Here is an 18,468-nt window from a genome sequence, read left to right on the forward strand (position 1 = left end):
ACTACATATCCTTTTCGTGAGACTATTTAACACCAGATGCAAGAAAAGCTTTCTTTTGTTGTTTCTGTTTCCTAAATACACTATTTGCCATTAAAATTGCTACACTAAGAAGAAATGCAGATGATAAACGGGTATTCACTGGACAAATATATTATACTAGAACTGACATGTGATTACATTTTCATGCAATTTGGGTGCATAGATCCTGAGAAATCAGTACCCAGAACAACCAGCACTGGCCGTAATAACGGCCTTGATACGCCTGGGCATTCAGTCAAACAGAGCTTGGATGGCATGTAGAGGTACAGCTGCCCATGCAGCTTCAACACGATACCACAGTTCATCAAGAGTAGTGACTGTCGTATTGTGACGAGCCAGTTGCTCGGCCACCATTGACCAGACGTTTTCAGTTGGTAAGAGATCTGGAGAATGTGCTGGCCAAGGCAGCAGCCGAACATTTTCTGTATCCAGAAGGGCCCGTACAGGACCTGCAACATGCGGTCGTGCATTATCCTGCTGAAATGTAGGGTTTTGCAAGGATCGAATGAAGGGTAGAGCCACAGGTCGTAACACATCTGAAATGTAACGTCCGCTGTTCAAAGTGCCGTCAATGCGAAGAAGAGGTGACCGAGACGTGTAACCGATGGCACCCCGTACCATCACGCTGGATGATACGCCAGTATGGTATTGACGAATACATGCTTCCAATATGTGTTCACCGCAATGTCACCAAACACAGATGCGACCATCATGATGCTGTAAACAGAACCTGGATTCATCCAAAAAAATGATGTTTTACCATTCGTGCACCCAGGTTCGTCGTTGAGTACACCATCGCAGGCGCTTCTGTTTGTGATGCAGCGTCGGGGGTAACTACAGCCACGGTCTCCACGCTGATAGTCCATGCTGCTACAAACTTCGTCGAACTGTTCGTGCAGATGGTTGTTGTCTTGCAAACATCCCCATCTGTCGACTCAGGGATCGAGATGTGGCTGCACGATCCGTTACAGCAGTGCGGATAAGATGCCTGTCATCTCGACTGCTAGTGATGCGAGGCCGTTGGAATTCAGCACGATGTTCCGTATTACCCTCCTGAACCCACCGATTCCATATTCTGCTTACAGTCATTGGATCTCGACCAACGCGAGCAGCAATGTCGCGATACGATAAACCGCAATCGCGACAGGCTACAATCCGACCTTTATCAAAGTCGGAAACGTGATGGTACGCATTTCTCCTCCTTACACGAGGCATCACAACAACGTTTCACCAGGCAACGTTGGTCAACTGCTGTTTGTGTATGAGAAATCGGTTGGAAACTTTCCTCATGTCAGCACGTTGTAGGTGTCGTCACCGGCGCCAACCTTGTGTCAATGCTCTGAAAAGCTAATCATTTGCATATCACAGCATCTTCTTCCTTTCGGTTAAATTTCGCGTCTGTAGCACGTCATCTTCGTGGTGTAAGAATTTTAATGACCAGTAGTGTACATATCTGTCACCGTCATTTTTTGATGGCGTCCTCCTTTTTCGTCCTTGCTAGAACAATATTTAGCAATATGATTCGGTTTATTGTGCTTGTAGCATTTAATAATACGTTTTGTTGACCTCTTCTTGTTTGTATGTAGAACAAATTCTTCATTTCCATTTGAATCTTCGGGTTTGTCGTCTTGTAGCAGTTTCATTTTAATGGAATCTCCCGTTATACGTGTGTGACTGTTTTCAAGTGCCATGATCATAGTCTGATAATGATCACGTAAGCCAGCCAGGACCAAAGTTCCTATTCACTCTTCTCTCACCGCAAACTTCATTTAATTTAATTTAAACGCGGTCGTTAATATTCGATCGCAGCAGTTGTCAACCGATTTGCATTTATCTAATTTGGTAGTGATCAATGATCTAAGTACGCACACTCTATGTGTGAGTCCTGAGTCATCAAAAGCTTTTTCCAAGGCCGTCCGTTCTGCTGCCATATTTGTGTCCCTTATATGGGAATAATTCATCTTGTCCACGGAAAGTATAATCTGGGAATGTGCCTTTTTGTCTCTCTTCTTCCATAAATCGTCCCGTTTCGTCGGATCCGAAGGAAGGTTTTTAACAACGTGCCATAGTTCGCCATGGACCAATTACGCCTTCATGGCAAAATTCAGCGTCGAATAATTTTTACGTTGGCCGAGCGGTTCTAGGCGCTACAGTCTGGAACCGCGCGACCGCTACGGTCACAGGTTCGAATCGTGCCTCGGGCATGGATGTGTGTGATGTCCTTAAATTAGTTAGGTTTAAGTAGTTCTAAGTTCTAGGGGACTGACGACTTCAGAAGTTAAGTCGCATAGTGCTTTTTTAATTTTCACGCCTGATCAACTTATCCACCACTGGGAGTCCAGTTGGGGCTGTGGTACTCATTTTTAGCTTTGAGTGAGAGAAAAAAATGACGGCAGTCTGCATGCAAGAACGATCAATCGGCAAAACATAAATGATCGGCACAAGCGTAACTTTCAAACCGGCTCTGAATTTGCGCGCACGACTTGAATTTTAATATTTATAAGACCTTACTTTCACACCTGTGCCTGGACCAATAACCTTTTGTTAAGCATTTTTTAATACAAACGTGAAAGCTTCCTGAAAACAATGTTTTATTAAATAATCAGCGCGTGTATAACAACTAAACAAGTCAAAAGGTTCAAATGGCTCTAAGCACTATGGGACTAAACACCTGAGGTCATCAGTCCCCTAGACTTAGAACTACTTAAACCTAACTAACCGGAGGACATCACACACATTCACGCCCGAGGCAGCATTCGAACCTGTGACGGCAGCAGCAGCGTGCTGAAGCGCCTAGAACCGCTCGACCAAAGGGGCCGGCTACACAAGTCAGAACACATAATAACCATCGAGTTATAACAACACAACGGAGTAAACAAAAAAACTATCGATATCAATTTACATATAATAACAACAATGGCACGTGTATATCACCGCGCACGCCTAAGTTCGAAACTTTACAGTACATCACAATACAAACGAGTTTTGATGCAAGCAGACAAAGCGACGCGAACAATAAAAGTCCACTCGTTAACAGGACTGATTAACGAATAAATTTTACTTTCTCTGACAAAATACAAAATTTTACTTTTTTCATGCCGAGTGAATATCATTCCTCTTTAGTGACAGGCTGACTGTAGCTGTCAAATTTTCCACTCCATGGCAGTCGAAATCACAAGACGCGTCGCCAACATCTGAAAAGCCGAGTCATTGAACACCAAGCTGTGTCTCGTGCACTACGGCAAAATATTGCAAAATGTGTTTCAAATGCCAGTTATCATACGTAGCATGGACGCAAAGGGACATCTGAGTCACGTCGTTGAAACTAACTAAAAAAAATTCGGTGATCTCTATACGTAGTACTGAGCATCTCTCATTGTTTCAGACGTTGGCAAAACATGTTTCCATCCAGAGTGCCTTGCAGGAACAGATGAATGCAGCGTGGCGTTGTGGAAGTTTGTAAATGAAACGGAGGGGCAGAAGTTTTGTTTATGCCTTGTGCCGCTGGCACGCTGCGTTGTTGTGCCCACATGTTGGCGACTGTGCTGGGTGTGGATTAAAATACGCACTACTATAACATATTTAGTATTGTAGACATCCAATAAGTGCTTCATAACAGACGCAGACGTATACAAAGTGCCACATTATCCTTGGCTTGACGATATTTTACGCCATAGAAACGCTTGTAGTTATTTGTGCTCGTTAAATTCAAAATAAAATTGTCATAAATCCATATCTACTGCAGCTACGTGAATTGGTGTAAATCTGTGAGTGATATCTCACACTAATTACTTGTGTTACAAAATTCAGTTTGAATCGTTGTATATATGGTTGACGATTCAAGTGTGTTGTTTTATCAGCAGTGAGTGGGAATACAAGCCGATTAAAAGAAACTGACATCCGTGAATACTGAGCGTCAGCGCACGCTTTGCCGACTCGTTTTGTCATGAAGGAAGAACCACTGGATTCTTTCTCGCCGGTCAACACGGTGAGAATGGATCCCTTTCCATTTCATAATTTTTTCTTCCACTCGTCGTGTTCCCTATATAGCATGGAGGTGGACAATCTCAGGGCCATGGAACGAGTCAAAAAATCCAGCAACAAAAGACAAGGAACAAGTGAAATACTACCGTGTGGCGTGTATTGCTTTAACAATGTACCAGGTTTAATTTTTCACACATTTTTATAAAATTTGCCTTGCGGTTTTAATGCCGAAATGTGCGTTAAGTAAGACAATTTGCGTTTAATGCGGCGCGTACGTAAACAGCAGACTACACTACAGATCAGTCTGATAACGACAGCCTGTATTCCACGTTCACAATTGTCGCCTTCGCCAATTTACAGCCATGCTATCCAGCTTAACCTAAACCTTGGGATGTGCAACAGCCAAGTCTGTCAACATTACCAAAAATTCAAATAGAGGGAGTTGTAAATTTCTCGCTTTCTTATAACTCATTGTGGGAAGCTTAGCAAGTACCAAGTGTGCCTCACTATTATTCATTTCCTCCCCCCGACTCTCATTTTGTAACAGATGAGTCTGCCTGTCACAAGTGAAAGGAGAAATGGACCACCACCTTTTCACAAGAAAGATCGTAATCACAAACTTGACACAGTACAAATAATGGTTACAATTAATGGATTTAAATCCAACATTGTTGATAACATTATTAAAAGAAACGAAACTGAATAAGCAAGCTAGATCCCACATGTGCCCAATGAGCATATACAGACATAAAGCTATTTATTTATGATATGATAGGAGAAATATTGGACAACTATTTACAACAAATATATACATTTCAACACAGGTAGATAAAATTTTAATTTCATAATGGGTTCAGGGCTTGAAGTCCAGGTCTGAAATCCACCAAGAATCTACTGCAAACAAATTGTGAAGATGTTCCATTGCCCTTTTCATTGATATCAAGGAACATTCAAATGTTTTGTGATGTACTGTACACTGCGCTTCGCTGCAGTCACATTCAAAGGAGAACTTCTGTCCCTGTTGATGCTCCACATTTGCCCTAACCTGTTTGATCTGATTCAGTATGCACGAGTGCGAGTGTCAACAAGGTAGAAGTAATGTTAGCTGAAACAGCAATAGTCTCTGACTGCATATGAAAGCACTATAGTTGGTGACCAGCTGAAGACTCTTGGAATGGTACCCAAGATGGTTCCTGTTAACTTGTGGAGTATATTGTTCTGAGTTTTGATTCGTATTACCGAAGCGTCCGATTCCACCCGTCTGCTTTGACCCATGACATCACCAATATGGTGGAAACGACCATTCACCACGACTCCAAATAGCACCTATGACGCCATTACGTAAACATGACAACAAACATGAAAATAGATTGAAAAACCAACACACACATCTTCCTCCAAAAATATAATCAAACTAACGGGACAAGCATGGGAAATTGGAGGTTTTTGGGCGGGGATAAACTAAATATAAATACATATAAACACACAGGGTCAGCAGCAGCTCATGATACCAAAACACATATCTACGACCGCGTATTGGAATCGGACACTTCCCTTGCCCTATATAGGTCAACAGCAGCTCACGATACCAAAACATAGATAGCTAAGAGAACATATTGAAATCAGACACTTCCCATTACCTATAAAGCTCAAAAACAACTAATGATACCAAAAAAATTTAAATCAAGTACTTCCCCAAAGATAGGTATCTAAATCAAGCCCAAGTGCCAATACCTAAACATTAACCACCAACACGCGCAGTAAGTACCACTGACCAAACAACACAGAAGAAAGAAAGAAGAAAAAAAAAAAAATCCACCCACAACCTACTAACCCCCCCCCCCCCCCCACCCAACCTCCACCCTCCCTCCAAAGTCAAAACATCCATCAACAAAAATAAACCAAAAAATAAACAAAAACCAAGCACACACTAAAACTAAAAAACAACTGCAACACAACAGATCCTCCACAATGTAATCATCAAACAACCACCCCACCCACCTACCTCCACAAACATTACCAACAACTACACGCCCACCCCCTCCCCCCGGCCGAGCCGGAGCACCCTCCCCTCCTCCCTGCCCCCCTCACAACACATCCTTAACCAACCACCTTCGGCCTATACATTTTACTAATAGCCCTTAAAAAAAGCTGAAAAATGCAATAGTCTTCAGTGACGCTCTTCCACCAACAATACTCATCTAAATGAGACTTAACCTCCCCCCCCCCAAAAAAATCCCTCTATTGTATTTGTACATGCATGCCCCAGTCTCATAATTCTTGAATTCTGAACTATGTTTAACAAGTACATTATCATGCCCCCTCTCGCCGAACCCCCTATAAGATGAAGAAGCGTTGGAAACTATTGTGCTACCCTCCTCTATAAAATCTTCAATTAATCCCACCAATTCCCTTTTCATGTGCCCCTCCAAAATCCTAAAAGCACACACTGAAAAACCATCCCCAGATACAACAGCTCCCCACACCCATAAACCAACCGGAGACTTACCCCTCCCATACTTTCTCTTCCCAAACTGCGACTCGTCAACCTCCCCGACCACCTCAGGCCCACCCAACTTACCTTTGTACTTAATATATTCAGGACAAACTTCCCTACAAAATGAAAACCAGTCATACACCGTCCTCTCACCAACACCAGTTTCATGTGCACAAAAACTATGGGAGGATCTATAACAAAAATAATACGTCATCAGCACTATCTTTGGCATGCCCAGCCTAGACCTCTCGAACCAGGTACCACACCTTATGGAACCCCATGGGTTGTCCCTACGTCATTGTCACATGTAGCAGTCCCTGGTCCGAGACACCGGAACTCTGGCCAAGCGCATGTTCTGCCAACACACGCTGCACTTCCACCACTTCAGCCAACAGCCCGAATAATTGTAAGAATTTTATCATGGACAGCATATTGTCACCCGTTTCCGTTTGCAAACGAGAACTATTATATTTATCCGTCATATCCAAACCTAATAAAAGCAGCAAAAATTAAATTAAACGACTCGTCATACGATGTACAGCAAACAGCTGTACAATAACTTTGACACAACAAAAACTTAATTCTTAACTCACTGAAACCAATTTCTGTCAAAGACCAGTCACAAACGACACCTGAACAGATCAAACAGCAACACCAAAATTAACCCAATACACTACATAACACGCGAACCATAAACACACCACCAACTGCAACAAAACGTCAGTTACAAACACAACATACTCATAAACTAAACACCGTGCTGTCGTGACATCCCACACAACACCGCCCTTACATCCTGGGTCAAAACTGACAGGTGGGATCGGACGCCTCTGTTGAACCTTTTGATTTTAGTTGCCAGATTCCGGAGGTGGTTTATGTATGTCAGAGATGTTTGTAGTGGCATACCCAGGTATTTTAGAGCATGATCTCTAAACATGATGTTAGGTTTGTGGTTTGTTCTGTAAGTGGAATATTGACACAATGGCCTTTTTAGGAGTTACTTGGACAGGGAGAGTTATGTGTGAAGTCTGATGTTAATGTTTCTTCAGCTTGCAGATCAAAAGTGATGCATTGTTGTTGTTGTTGTGGTCTTCAGTCCTGAGACTGGTTTGATGCAGCTCCCCATGCTACTCTATCCTGTGCAAGCTTCTTCATCTCCCAGTACCTACTGCAACCTACATCCTTCTGAATCTGCTTAGTGTATTGATCTCTTGGTCTCCCTCTACGATTTTTACCCTCCACGCTGCCCTCCAATGCTAAATTTGTGATCCCTTGATGCCTCAAAACATGTCCTATCAACTGATCCCTTCTTCTAGTCAAGTTGTGCCACAAACTTCTCTTCTCCTCAATCCTATTCAATACCTCCTCATTAGTTACGTGATCTACGCACCTAATCTTCAGCATTCTTCTGTAGCACCACATTTCGAAAGCTTCTATTCTCTTCTTGTCCAAACTGGTTATCGTCCATGTTTCACTTCCATACATGGCTACACTACATACAAATACTTTCAGAAACGACTTCCTGACACTTAAATCTATACTCGATGTTAACAAATTTCTCTTCTTCAGAAACGATTTCCTTGCCATTGCCACTCTACACTTTATATCCTCTCTACTTCGACCATCATCAGTTATTTTACTCCCTAAATAGCAAAACTCCTTTACTACTTTAAGTGTCTCATTTCCTAATCTAATCCCCTCAGCATCACCCGATTTAATTCGACTACATTCCATTATCCTCGTTTTGCTTTTGTTGATGTTCATCTTATATCCTCCTTTCAAGACACTGTCCATTCCGTTCAACTGCTCTTCCAAGTCCTTTGCTGTCTCTGACAGAATTACAATGTCATTGGCGAACCTCAAAGATTTTACTTCTTCTCCATGAATTTTAATACCTACTCCGAATTTTTCTTTTGTTTCCTTTACTGCTTGCTCAATATAGAGATTGAATAACATCGGGGAGAGGCTACAACCCTGTCTCACTCCTTTCCCAACCACTGCTTCCCTTTCATGTCCCTCGACTCTTATAACTGCCATCTGGTTTCTGTACAAATTGTAGATAGCCTTTCGCTCCCTGTATTTTACCCCTGCCACCTTCAGAATATGAAAGAGAGTATTCCAGTTAACGTTGTCAAAAGCTTTCTCTAAGTCTACAAATGCTAGAAACGTAGGTTTGCCTTTTCTTAATCTTTCTTCTAAGATAAGTCGTAAGGTTAGTATTGCCTCACGTGTTCCAACATTTCTACGGAATCCAAACTGATCTTCCCCGAGGTCCACTTCTACCAGTTTTTCCATTCGTCTGTAAACAATTCGCGTTAGTGTTTTGCAGCTGTGACTTATTAAACTGATAGTTCGGTAATTTTCACATCTGTCAACATCTGCTTTTTTTGGATTGGAATTATTATATTCTTCTTGAAGTCTGAGGGTATTTCGCCTGTCTCATACATCTTGCTCACCAGATGGTAGAGTTTTGTCATGACTGGCTCTCCCAAGGCCATCAGTAGTTCTAATGGAATGTTGTCTACTCCCGGGGCCTTGTTTCGACTCAGGTCTTTCAGTGCTCTGTCAAACTCTTCACACAGTATCTTATCTCCCATTTCATCTTCATCTACATCCTCTTCCATTTCCATAACATTGTCCTCAAGTACATCACCCTTGTATAAACCTTCTATATACTCCCTCCACCTTTCTGCCTTCCCTTCTTTGCTTAGAACTCATGCATAGCAGTTAGTATAGTAGTAGTAGTAGTAGTAGTAGTAGTAGTAGTAGTTTTATTCATCTTTGTATCACTGTGTCAACAATATTGAACATTAGAATGTAAAAAAATTTTAAAAACTTAATTACATGTAAACAGACACATACATACAGTTGCGACTTGATCATGCGGACCTCAGTTACACGTATTCACAATTATCTAGATTATCAACCTTGAGCAAATATATTTGTGGTCTAGTTCGTGCATGCATGGACATGTTGTGCCCATGCCCCGCATGAACTCTGCCCCTTGCATTTCATTAATTTTTAAAAAATTATTTATTTAGATAGATAAAAATCTACACTTCAAGCAGCGGAAGAACACACACATAAATGACTGTTTTAATTGGCAAGCTTTCGGAGAAGGAAAAAGGCTGGAGAGGTCTAGGAAAAGGGGCAGATTTCGGGAAAGTCACCCTGAACCACGGGTCAGGGGAGAGTTACCATACGGGATGGGGAGGAAAGACTGATTGTTGGGGACTGCATCAGACGAGATTTGAAAACCTGATAGCTTAAAGGTGGAAGACAGGCCAATATTCAAGACAGAGATTACTACTAAAACACCATGGATGAGTTAATAAGACTGAAAAGCCAAGTGCATTGCACATAACAGGTGAGAGGGGGGCGGTGAGAAATAGACGGGAAAGACAATGAAAGATGTAGAAAACTAAAACGGAGTGAAGCATAGAGTAGTTACAGTAAAGAAATGCGGAAACGTGAGAAATTAACGTAATTTACGGCCAGGCGGGTGTCGAGAATCGAGGACATGTTGCAGCGCTAGTTCCCACCTGCAGAGTTCTGAAAAACTGGGGTCTGGGGGAAGAATCCAGATGGCCCATCTGGTGAAACCGGTGCCGAGGTCACGAATGTTATGTCCCAATCTTTGCATCATTTTTGTCAGACCCTATGCTGCTCCTGCACCCATCTCACTACCCTGTGGCTCCTACACCTGTGACCATTCCTGCTACAGGACTTGCCCTATGCACCCTCCGCCATCTATAATAGCCCTGTAACTGGCAAAACATGTACTATAGAAGGGAGAGCCACCTGTGAAACAACACGTCATGTACCAGCTACTACAGGATGGCGCACGAAATGTGTTACCATTTTGTTTTTGAATATAAACATTATTGTCAATACAATCTGAAAGGAACACATACTACAATGAAGAGCCATACATGGAGATTTGTTCTAACTCAGCACATGCTCAATATGTCCACCATTTCGTTTCCTAACTTTCTTCAAACGAACACTGAAGTTAGTGATTAAACCTACGACACATGTCTTCCGTAATTTCACTGCAAGCTTGAAGAATAAGTCTTCTTAGCTCCATTAAATCACGTGGACATTTTGGGAAATTTTTTTCCTTTAGGTACCCCCAAAGAAAAAAGTCACATGGATTGAGGTGTGGACCATTGGGGGGGCCAATTTTGTCCATAATTGAAGTGACATGGAAACCGCATGTCAAAATGCTCATGTAAAAACTCCAACACAGTGTCTGCAGTATGTGGCCTTGCTCCATCTTGCATGAACCACTGGTTGAAGGGCAAGGCAGTAGCAAGAAGCTGTGGAATGAAGCTATTGTGAGGCATGCTTAAATAACGCTTGCTGTTCACAGTTTCTTCAAAGAAAAAGGGTCCAATAAGTCTGTGACTGGAAATTGCTGCCCACTCTGTAATCCTAGGAGCATAATGTTGTCGTTCATGAAGCACTTGTGGGTTTTCAGTGGCCCAAAAGCGTACATTTTGTTTGTTAACCACACCGTCTAAATGAAAATGCGCCTCGTCTGAAAACCAAACGTTGTTGAGAGTTTCTTCCGTATCCTCTGCCCACTGAGCAAACAGTAGTCTCTGCTGCGTGTGTTCTTCAGTGAGCTTCTGTTGACAGGTCATCTTGTATGGGTACATATGGAGGTCACTTTTAAGAATGCATCTGGATATTCCCAGTTGCAGTGCTGCCTTTCTACAAGATTTCCCGGGACTTCACTGTACAGCAACTCGTGCTGCTTCAATATTCTCCGGCGAACAAACAGGCTTAGGCCGAGGTCGCTTTGCTTCCAATACTGCTCCTTCCTGTACAAATTTATCGTACAACCTGTGGATGGTCTTCTTGCAAGGGACCCATCGTGTGTTAAACTGTTGTCGAAAATGCCTCTGAGTCACAACAAGGCTTTTCGTTCCATGAAAAAGTAACATAATTATCGATCGTTGCTGTGTCGTCAGTCTTCCATTGTCAGTCATTGCTGCTTACTAGTCTCCTAGCGGCAGTATTGTGAATTACACATCATTTCGTAACTCATTTGTTTTTCCAAGCTCTGCTGGTACTGCTGTAGAGATCCCAGCGGGATATCTAATGTGTGTCGTAAATTGTGAAAGAAACAATTGGTAACACATTTTGAGCGCCACCCTGTATCTAAACACTGTTAGGCCTTCTACATTAGCATGACTACCACCAAATTATCAGTTAGAATGAATGGGCATAAGCAGCGGGTGTAAACTGGCAACTCGCAATATTCTGTTGCAGAGTGTGCTCTACAACATGACATTCGTGACCTCGGCACCTGTTTCACCACACACACCATCTGCATTCTTCCCCCAGATACCAGTTTCTCAGAACTCCACAGGTGGGCACTAGCACTACAACGTGTCCTTGATTCTTACCACCCACCTGGCCATAATTTACGTTTATTTCTTCCATTTCAGCATTTCTTCACTGTAACTACTCTTTGCTGCACTCCATTTTAATTTTCTACATCTTTCATTGTCTTTCCCGTCTATTTCTCACCGCCCCCTCCCACCTGTTATGTACAATGCACTTAGCTTTTCACCCTTATTAACTCTTCCAAGATGTTTTAGTAGTAATCTCTGTCTTGCATATTACCCTGTTTTCCATCTTAAAGCTGTCATCAATTATTCAAAATGACAGTCACAATCACATTATTTATTTTGTCACCAACCGGTTTCAACCCGCGATGGGGTCATCTTCAGTGCAATTTATACTGTAAAATCATAATATTAGTAAGTAATCATGCATGTAATCTACAAGCAATTAGTCAAAGTTACATGAATAAACAGATTTTTATACCCCTTTGGTTGCTCGCAGGAGTCTTCACGCTGCCTGTGTACGTTTGGGAACTATGCATGGTTGGTTCTCTGCATGAGCTTAAATAATGGCCAACAACAAGTGGGCAGACGGTAATGCCCTCCACGGTGACCAATGGTAGTTACATACTTAGGCAAGAAATCATAAATTTTAAAGAATGAGATTTTCACTCTGCAGCGGAGTGTGCGCTGATGTGAAACTTGCTGGCACATTAAAACTGTGTGCCCGACCGAGACTCGAATTCGGGACCTTTGCCTTTCGCGGGCAAGTGCTCTACCATCTGAGCTACCGAAGCACGACTCACGCCCGGTCCTCACAGCTTTACTTCTGCCAGTATCTCGTCTCCTACCTTCCAAACTTTACAGAAGCTCTCCTGCGAACCCTGCAGAACTAGCACTCCTGAAAGAAAGGATACTGCGGAGACTTGGCTTAGCCACAGCCTAGGGGATGTTTCCAGAATGAGATTTTCACTCTGCAGCGGAGTGTGCGCTGATATGAAACTTCCTTGCAGATTAAAACTGTGTGCCCGGCCGAGACTCGAACTCGGGACGTTTGCCTTTCGCGGGCAAGTGCTCTACCATCTGAGCTACCGAAGCACGACTCACGCCCGGTCTCACAGCTTTACTTCTGCCAGTATCTAGTCTCCTACCTTCCAAACTTTACAGAAGCTCTCCTGCAGGAAAGCTGTGAGACCGGGCGTGAGTCGTGCTTCGGTAGCTCAGATGGTAGAGCGCTTGCCCACGAAAGGCAAAGGTCCCGGGTTCGAGTCTCGGTCGGGCACACAGTTTTAATCTGCCAGGAAGTTTCATAAATTTTAAAGTTTGTTCCAGTTGTAATATAAAACATAATAAATAATAATTATAACTAATTAAATCTCGAGAAATTTACAATTATTTAAAATTCAGATAACTGTTGTCCCATTCATTTTTCACATAATTTGTGGATGGAGTAGAGCCCTCTATCTTTTGTGGTAGGGACGCCGTTGCCATGGGCGATAGTAAATATCAAGCGCCCCCGGCGTCCCTACCACATGAGTGGCAAAAGAACAATAGTACACCACAAAAAAACAAGGAGACACATGGTGAACAGCGTGAAGGAGGTCAGAACGCAAAGTGGTGCTTATATGTCAGTAATATGCGACCTTCAGACCATATGTAAGCAAACACAGATCAGAAAATTGTAAGTAATTATTTTTTTACATTAAAAAATTGCATCGTGAACTGTTTGATAATCTAAAACTAACAAAATTGTATCGTCATAGATCTCACTGATGATGCCTTAGAACAAGAGAAAGGCGAAACGCATACGGGATAAATAAATGAAGTGGCAGCAGGAAACGTAGTTTTATTTACAAAACAAGTATTAGTATCATATGACTATAATATCAGTGAGTCACTGTTGGAATCAGCCAATACGTAAAAATACCTGGGTGTAACACTTTGTAGGAGTATGAAATGGAATGATCACATCGGTTCAGTCGTAGGGAATGCAGGTAGTAGACTTTAGTTCATTGGTACAATTTCGAAGTAGGGCAATCAGTTTACAAAGGAGATTGCTTACAAATCACTCATGCGACTGGTTTTAGAATATTTCTCAAGTGAGTGGGACCCGTACCAAATAGGACTAATGAGGGATATTGAACGTATGCAGAAAAGGGCAGCACAAATTTTTGCAGGTTTATTTGATCCATGGGAGAGTGTTGCAGAGATACTGAAGAAACTGAACTCACAGAGTGTTGAAGGTAGACATAAAGTATCCCAAGAAAATCTGCAGACAAAGTTTCAAGAACTGGCTTTAAATGATGACTTTAAGAATATACTACAATCCCCCGCGTATCGCCCACATAGGGATGATGAGGATAAGATTAGAATAGTTACTGCATGCACAGACATGTTCAAAAATCATTCTTCCTGCACTCCACATGAGAATGGAACGGGAAGAAACCCTACTAACTGGTACAATGGGAGCAGAGATGTAAATGTAAATGTTGATGTAATACTTTGGAAATATGGAGCTTTGAAAATGAATGGATCATCTGTAGTAGCCCTGTATTGTTTAGCTAACAAGGAGTACATTAACCAATGTGATTGCCTTTCATGCATCTTTGTTATGGAGATTTGAACAGCAGTAGATCTTTATTAAATAACACTCTGTATTTTGTTTTATTCGGTAGTCCACTCCCTGGGTCGACAGGAGCGTCCGATCCCACGCGTCGGCTTTGACCCGTGACGTAAGGGTGTTGTCGTGTGTGACGTCATGATGGCACGGAGTTTGGTTTGAGTGTGGCTGTCTCCAGTTCTGTTTTATCTTATTTTATTTACTTTTCTGATCTGTTCGTTCTATCTCGTGAGATATTTTTTAAATTTAAAAACTCTTATTACTTATTCTAATTATCTGTTTCCTCGAATTTCTGTTTTAGTTTATTATATTTATCTTTCCGATCTGTTCGTTCTATCCCGTGAGATTTTTTTTTAAAAGACAAAAAACACTAATCAGCTACTGGAGCATCTTTATCTTCTGTGGGTTACAGGGGTTACGACCCCTGGGGAGGTGGGTGGGTATTCATGCATGGCTGTCTTCACTTACCCGTTGTAGCTACGCAAGGCGTCTAAATTTGTTTATATTTAGTTTGCGCCCCACCCAAAACACCTCATTTCCCGCGCTTGTCCCGTTAGTGTCATTAGGCTTCTTGTGGAAAGTGTGTGTGTTTGTTTTTGTTTCCGCCATATTTGTGACGTCATGGGTCAAAGCAGACGGGCGGGATCGGACGCTTCCGTATTTCCCACTCCCTCTCCTGTGGACCTGATGACAGCATATCTAAGTGCACCATTTTTTCACATTTTCGGATTTTTATCTCATTATAAAATTTGCAATTTTTTGAATAAAGTAATACACATATCATTTATAAACTCACATGGGAAGCATTTTATTTTATTGAATGTAATCTACACTAGTTGAAAATGTTAAAATTCTTACTTGCATTACTTCAAGATCTAAGAAAATCTGTAATTTTTTTATATAGAATGCTGTGGATTGCTGTGTTATGAATGTTAAATTATGTGTCTGTATTGGTAGCACTATCAAAAACAGTATCGTATTGTCTCATAGTATAAATACGTGTTGTATGCCAATGGTAAAACCACAAGAGGCAGGTTGACAGACAAAATGATTGATGGACTACAGCAATATTATGGGGTGGGCATTAGAAATAATACTGATTTGTTGAAAATGAAGCACGCAGTATGGGCTACCTTCTTCCACAGACTATCGACTGATGAAAGGCCGGTACAATGTCTTTGCCCTCCTGGACCTGATTCATGGTGCAAGTACTGCAATGCCAAGTACTCGGACAGTTCGTACAGCCATAAACATTCCATCCCAGTGGCAGTCATGGATATCATAAAACCTATTTACAGAGACCTGGCAAATCCTGAATTACTGAAGAAGTGTGTGCACGGTCAGACTCAAAATCTCATTGAGTCGTTCAAAATCTTACGCGGACTCGCTTACCAAAAATGTTTTTGTTGGAATGAAGACACTAAAGTGGGGAGCCAGTGATGCTGTTATTGCTTTTAATGATGGCAACATTGTTAGAGTGAAAATGGCACAGCATATCGTAATTAATCCTGCAGCAAACTGCATCAGAGAACTTTAGTGGATGGACAAGGTTTGCACTGATAAAGCAGAGTATGCAGCACAGTTGGCTATTAAGGTCCAGAAAGAAGAAAAAACTTGGAAAAAGATCCACAGGATGATATACAGTATGGTGCGGGGTGCTTCTGACTGACTAAAAGTAAAAAAAATAATCATATATTAAGTGAGTTGCAGTCTTTTGAAATCTTAGAAGCCGTTCCTGAAAATTTATGTTGCATTTTTCCCTAAATCTCAGAAATCACTTTGAGTAGAGTATTCAAATTTTCAGGGAGTAATAACATACATATCCTGAGTCTACTGAACTAAAAGAAGAACATAATATGTATAGCTAAAATTATTTAGGCTAACATACAAAAAAGTACACAAAATTTTAATCTTATAATTAAAAAAATGTATTTCCAAAAGCACTGGCAGAAATGCAATTATTGTAGTTCAGTAGACTCAGAACACAGTTTAATGTCCTGGTGGTGTGGTTACCACACTGGACTCGCATTTGGGAAATGATGGTTCTAACCCATGTCCGACCATCCAGATTTAGATTTTCCGTGATTTAGATTTTCCATTATTTCCCTGCATTGCCCAGGCAGCCAGGCAAATGTTGAGATGGTCCCTTTGAAAGGGACTGCTCGGAAACACCTCTGGAAGTCTTTTTTTTGGAATGGTGTTCAGTTCTGTCATCGTGTTCTGCATTATCTCATCTCTTCTCCCAAATTGGGATCCTTTCAGTGGCATCTTCAGATTTGGAAACAACCAGAAGTTTCAAGGAGCCATGTCTGATGAGTAGGGAGGTTGGCAAACGGCTGTAATTCCATGTTTGGCAAAGAAATTTTGGATCAAATGGGATGAATGTGAGGGGGCGTTGTCATGATGCAGTTGCCAGTTTTTCGCCGTCCACATATCTGGTCTGGTCTTTTGCGATGAACTGCGTCACGGAGTCGTCGGAGAACATCTTGATCGTATTCCTTTGTCACTGTTTGTCCTTCTGGTGCGTATTCGTGAAGCACAATTCCACGGACATCAAAGAAGACAGTCAGCATCACCTTGAATTTGCTTTGCACCTGTTGCACTTTCTTCGGACTTGGGGACTCAGGATGCTTCCATTGCGACAACTGTCTTTTAGTTTCTGGGTCGTACCCGTACACCCATGACTCGTCTCCAGTTATCGCACATCAAAACAGAGGTCTTTGTGTTCCTGTGCCAACAACTTGGGCACGAATTTCGCAGCCACTCGGTGCATGTTCAAATCATCACGCAATATTGCTTGTGCAGAATCTTTACTCACTCCAACCTCTTGGGCAATCTCCCGCACGGTCTGCCATCACCAAATTTTGCACCCTCTCAACAACAGCTGCACTCCCAGCAGTTTGGGGCCTGCCAGAATGCTGGTGACACTCTGCTGATATGCGGCCATTTTTGAATCAGTTGAACCACTCCTTAATTTGTGTTACACCCATCGCATCTTCTCCAAACACCTGCTAAACCTTACGAATTGTTTCGCTTTGAGAAACACCAAACTTTTGACAAAATTTGATGCAGTATATTTGTTCAGCACATTCAATCGAGAGAATCGGTAGTCCGATGAACACGTTGTGTAGCACCTCATTCTGCGACAGACGGGCAGTGACTGACACGCTGGAAGGTGGGGACAAAATTCACGCATTCGCATAAAGGTCTCTTCCTTTACTGTGTACAGTGGTGCCCCATTATTGTCTCTATTTTGTGTGGGAAAATCAAAGGTCAGATACTTTATAGACAGACCAATCTAGTTAGGTTTCTATTACTTTCTAAATTAAATTGCAGGTCTGATGATGGTCATGTGATATGACCGAAATCGGTCACCTATGTTCTTGTAACATATGTGGTGTGATAAAGACTGAATTTTAAAAAGAAAAATTTTAAAAATTTTTGAACACTGTTTAAAAAATCTTTATAAAAAAAAAAAAAAAAAAAAAAATAAAAATAAAAAAAAAAAATCGCTGCTCTTCACCGGAAATCAAGTCAGTTTACAGACTACATTAATTTTTGCAGATTTTGTATTGCAGTTTTTAGGGTGAGATTTCTCTCTTTTTGTGCTTCTTTACAGCAAAATATTGTCTTTTGCAGGGACCTGAAAGCTTCACAACTGCACCAGAACAGGACCAAAGTGCAGATACATTTCCGGTCCCAGAAATGACAGAAACTCAGGTATTTCACCACATTTTCTGTTTTACACTTTATGGTGAGGAAAGAGAAAGAAGGTGACATGATTTTCATGCACTCTGTTTAATCAAGCCTTTTCATAGTGTTTGGTGTCAATGAATAATTTCTCTCACATATGTAACACCTACTATTGTTTCACAACTACGAAACCAGATCGCATATGTCCAGCATCTTGTCTGTGCCCATACCTGACACCAAATCTCTCTCCACATCCTTATCCATTTCAGCCGTATTATTGA

The 18,468-nt window shown here is 41.7% G+C and overlaps 1 protein-coding gene across 6 annotated transcripts in view; it reads left to right on the forward strand.

Moving 5' to 3' along the window:
- The first annotated feature begins 3,499 nt into the window (after positions 1–3,499).
- The window catches only part of LOC124554154 (zinc finger protein 782-like), a 91,602-nt gene continuing 76,633 nt past the window's right edge, over positions 3,500–18,468 (forward strand). For 3 of the 6 annotated variants that reach the window (XR_006968264.1, XM_047128221.1, XM_047128226.1), the window contains exons 1-2: positions 3,500–4,027; positions 18,134–18,214. Coding sequence is in view for 5 of the 6 variants with exons in the window: in XM_047128221.1 (XP_046984177.1) it covers positions 3,986–4,027; positions 18,134–18,214 (123 nt within the window). In the remaining variant the exon portion in view is untranslated. The remainder of the gene's footprint in view (positions 4,028–18,133; positions 18,215–18,468) is intronic. The other 3 variants (XM_047128223.1, XM_047128222.1, XM_047128224.1) reach the window with 3 other exon arrangements.

The sequence above is a fragment of the Schistocerca americana genome, chromosome 11 (assembly GCF_021461395.2).
Source record: "Schistocerca americana isolate TAMUIC-IGC-003095 chromosome 11, iqSchAmer2.1, whole genome shotgun sequence".
NCBI lineage: Eukaryota > Metazoa > Arthropoda > Insecta > Orthoptera > Acrididae > Schistocerca > Schistocerca americana.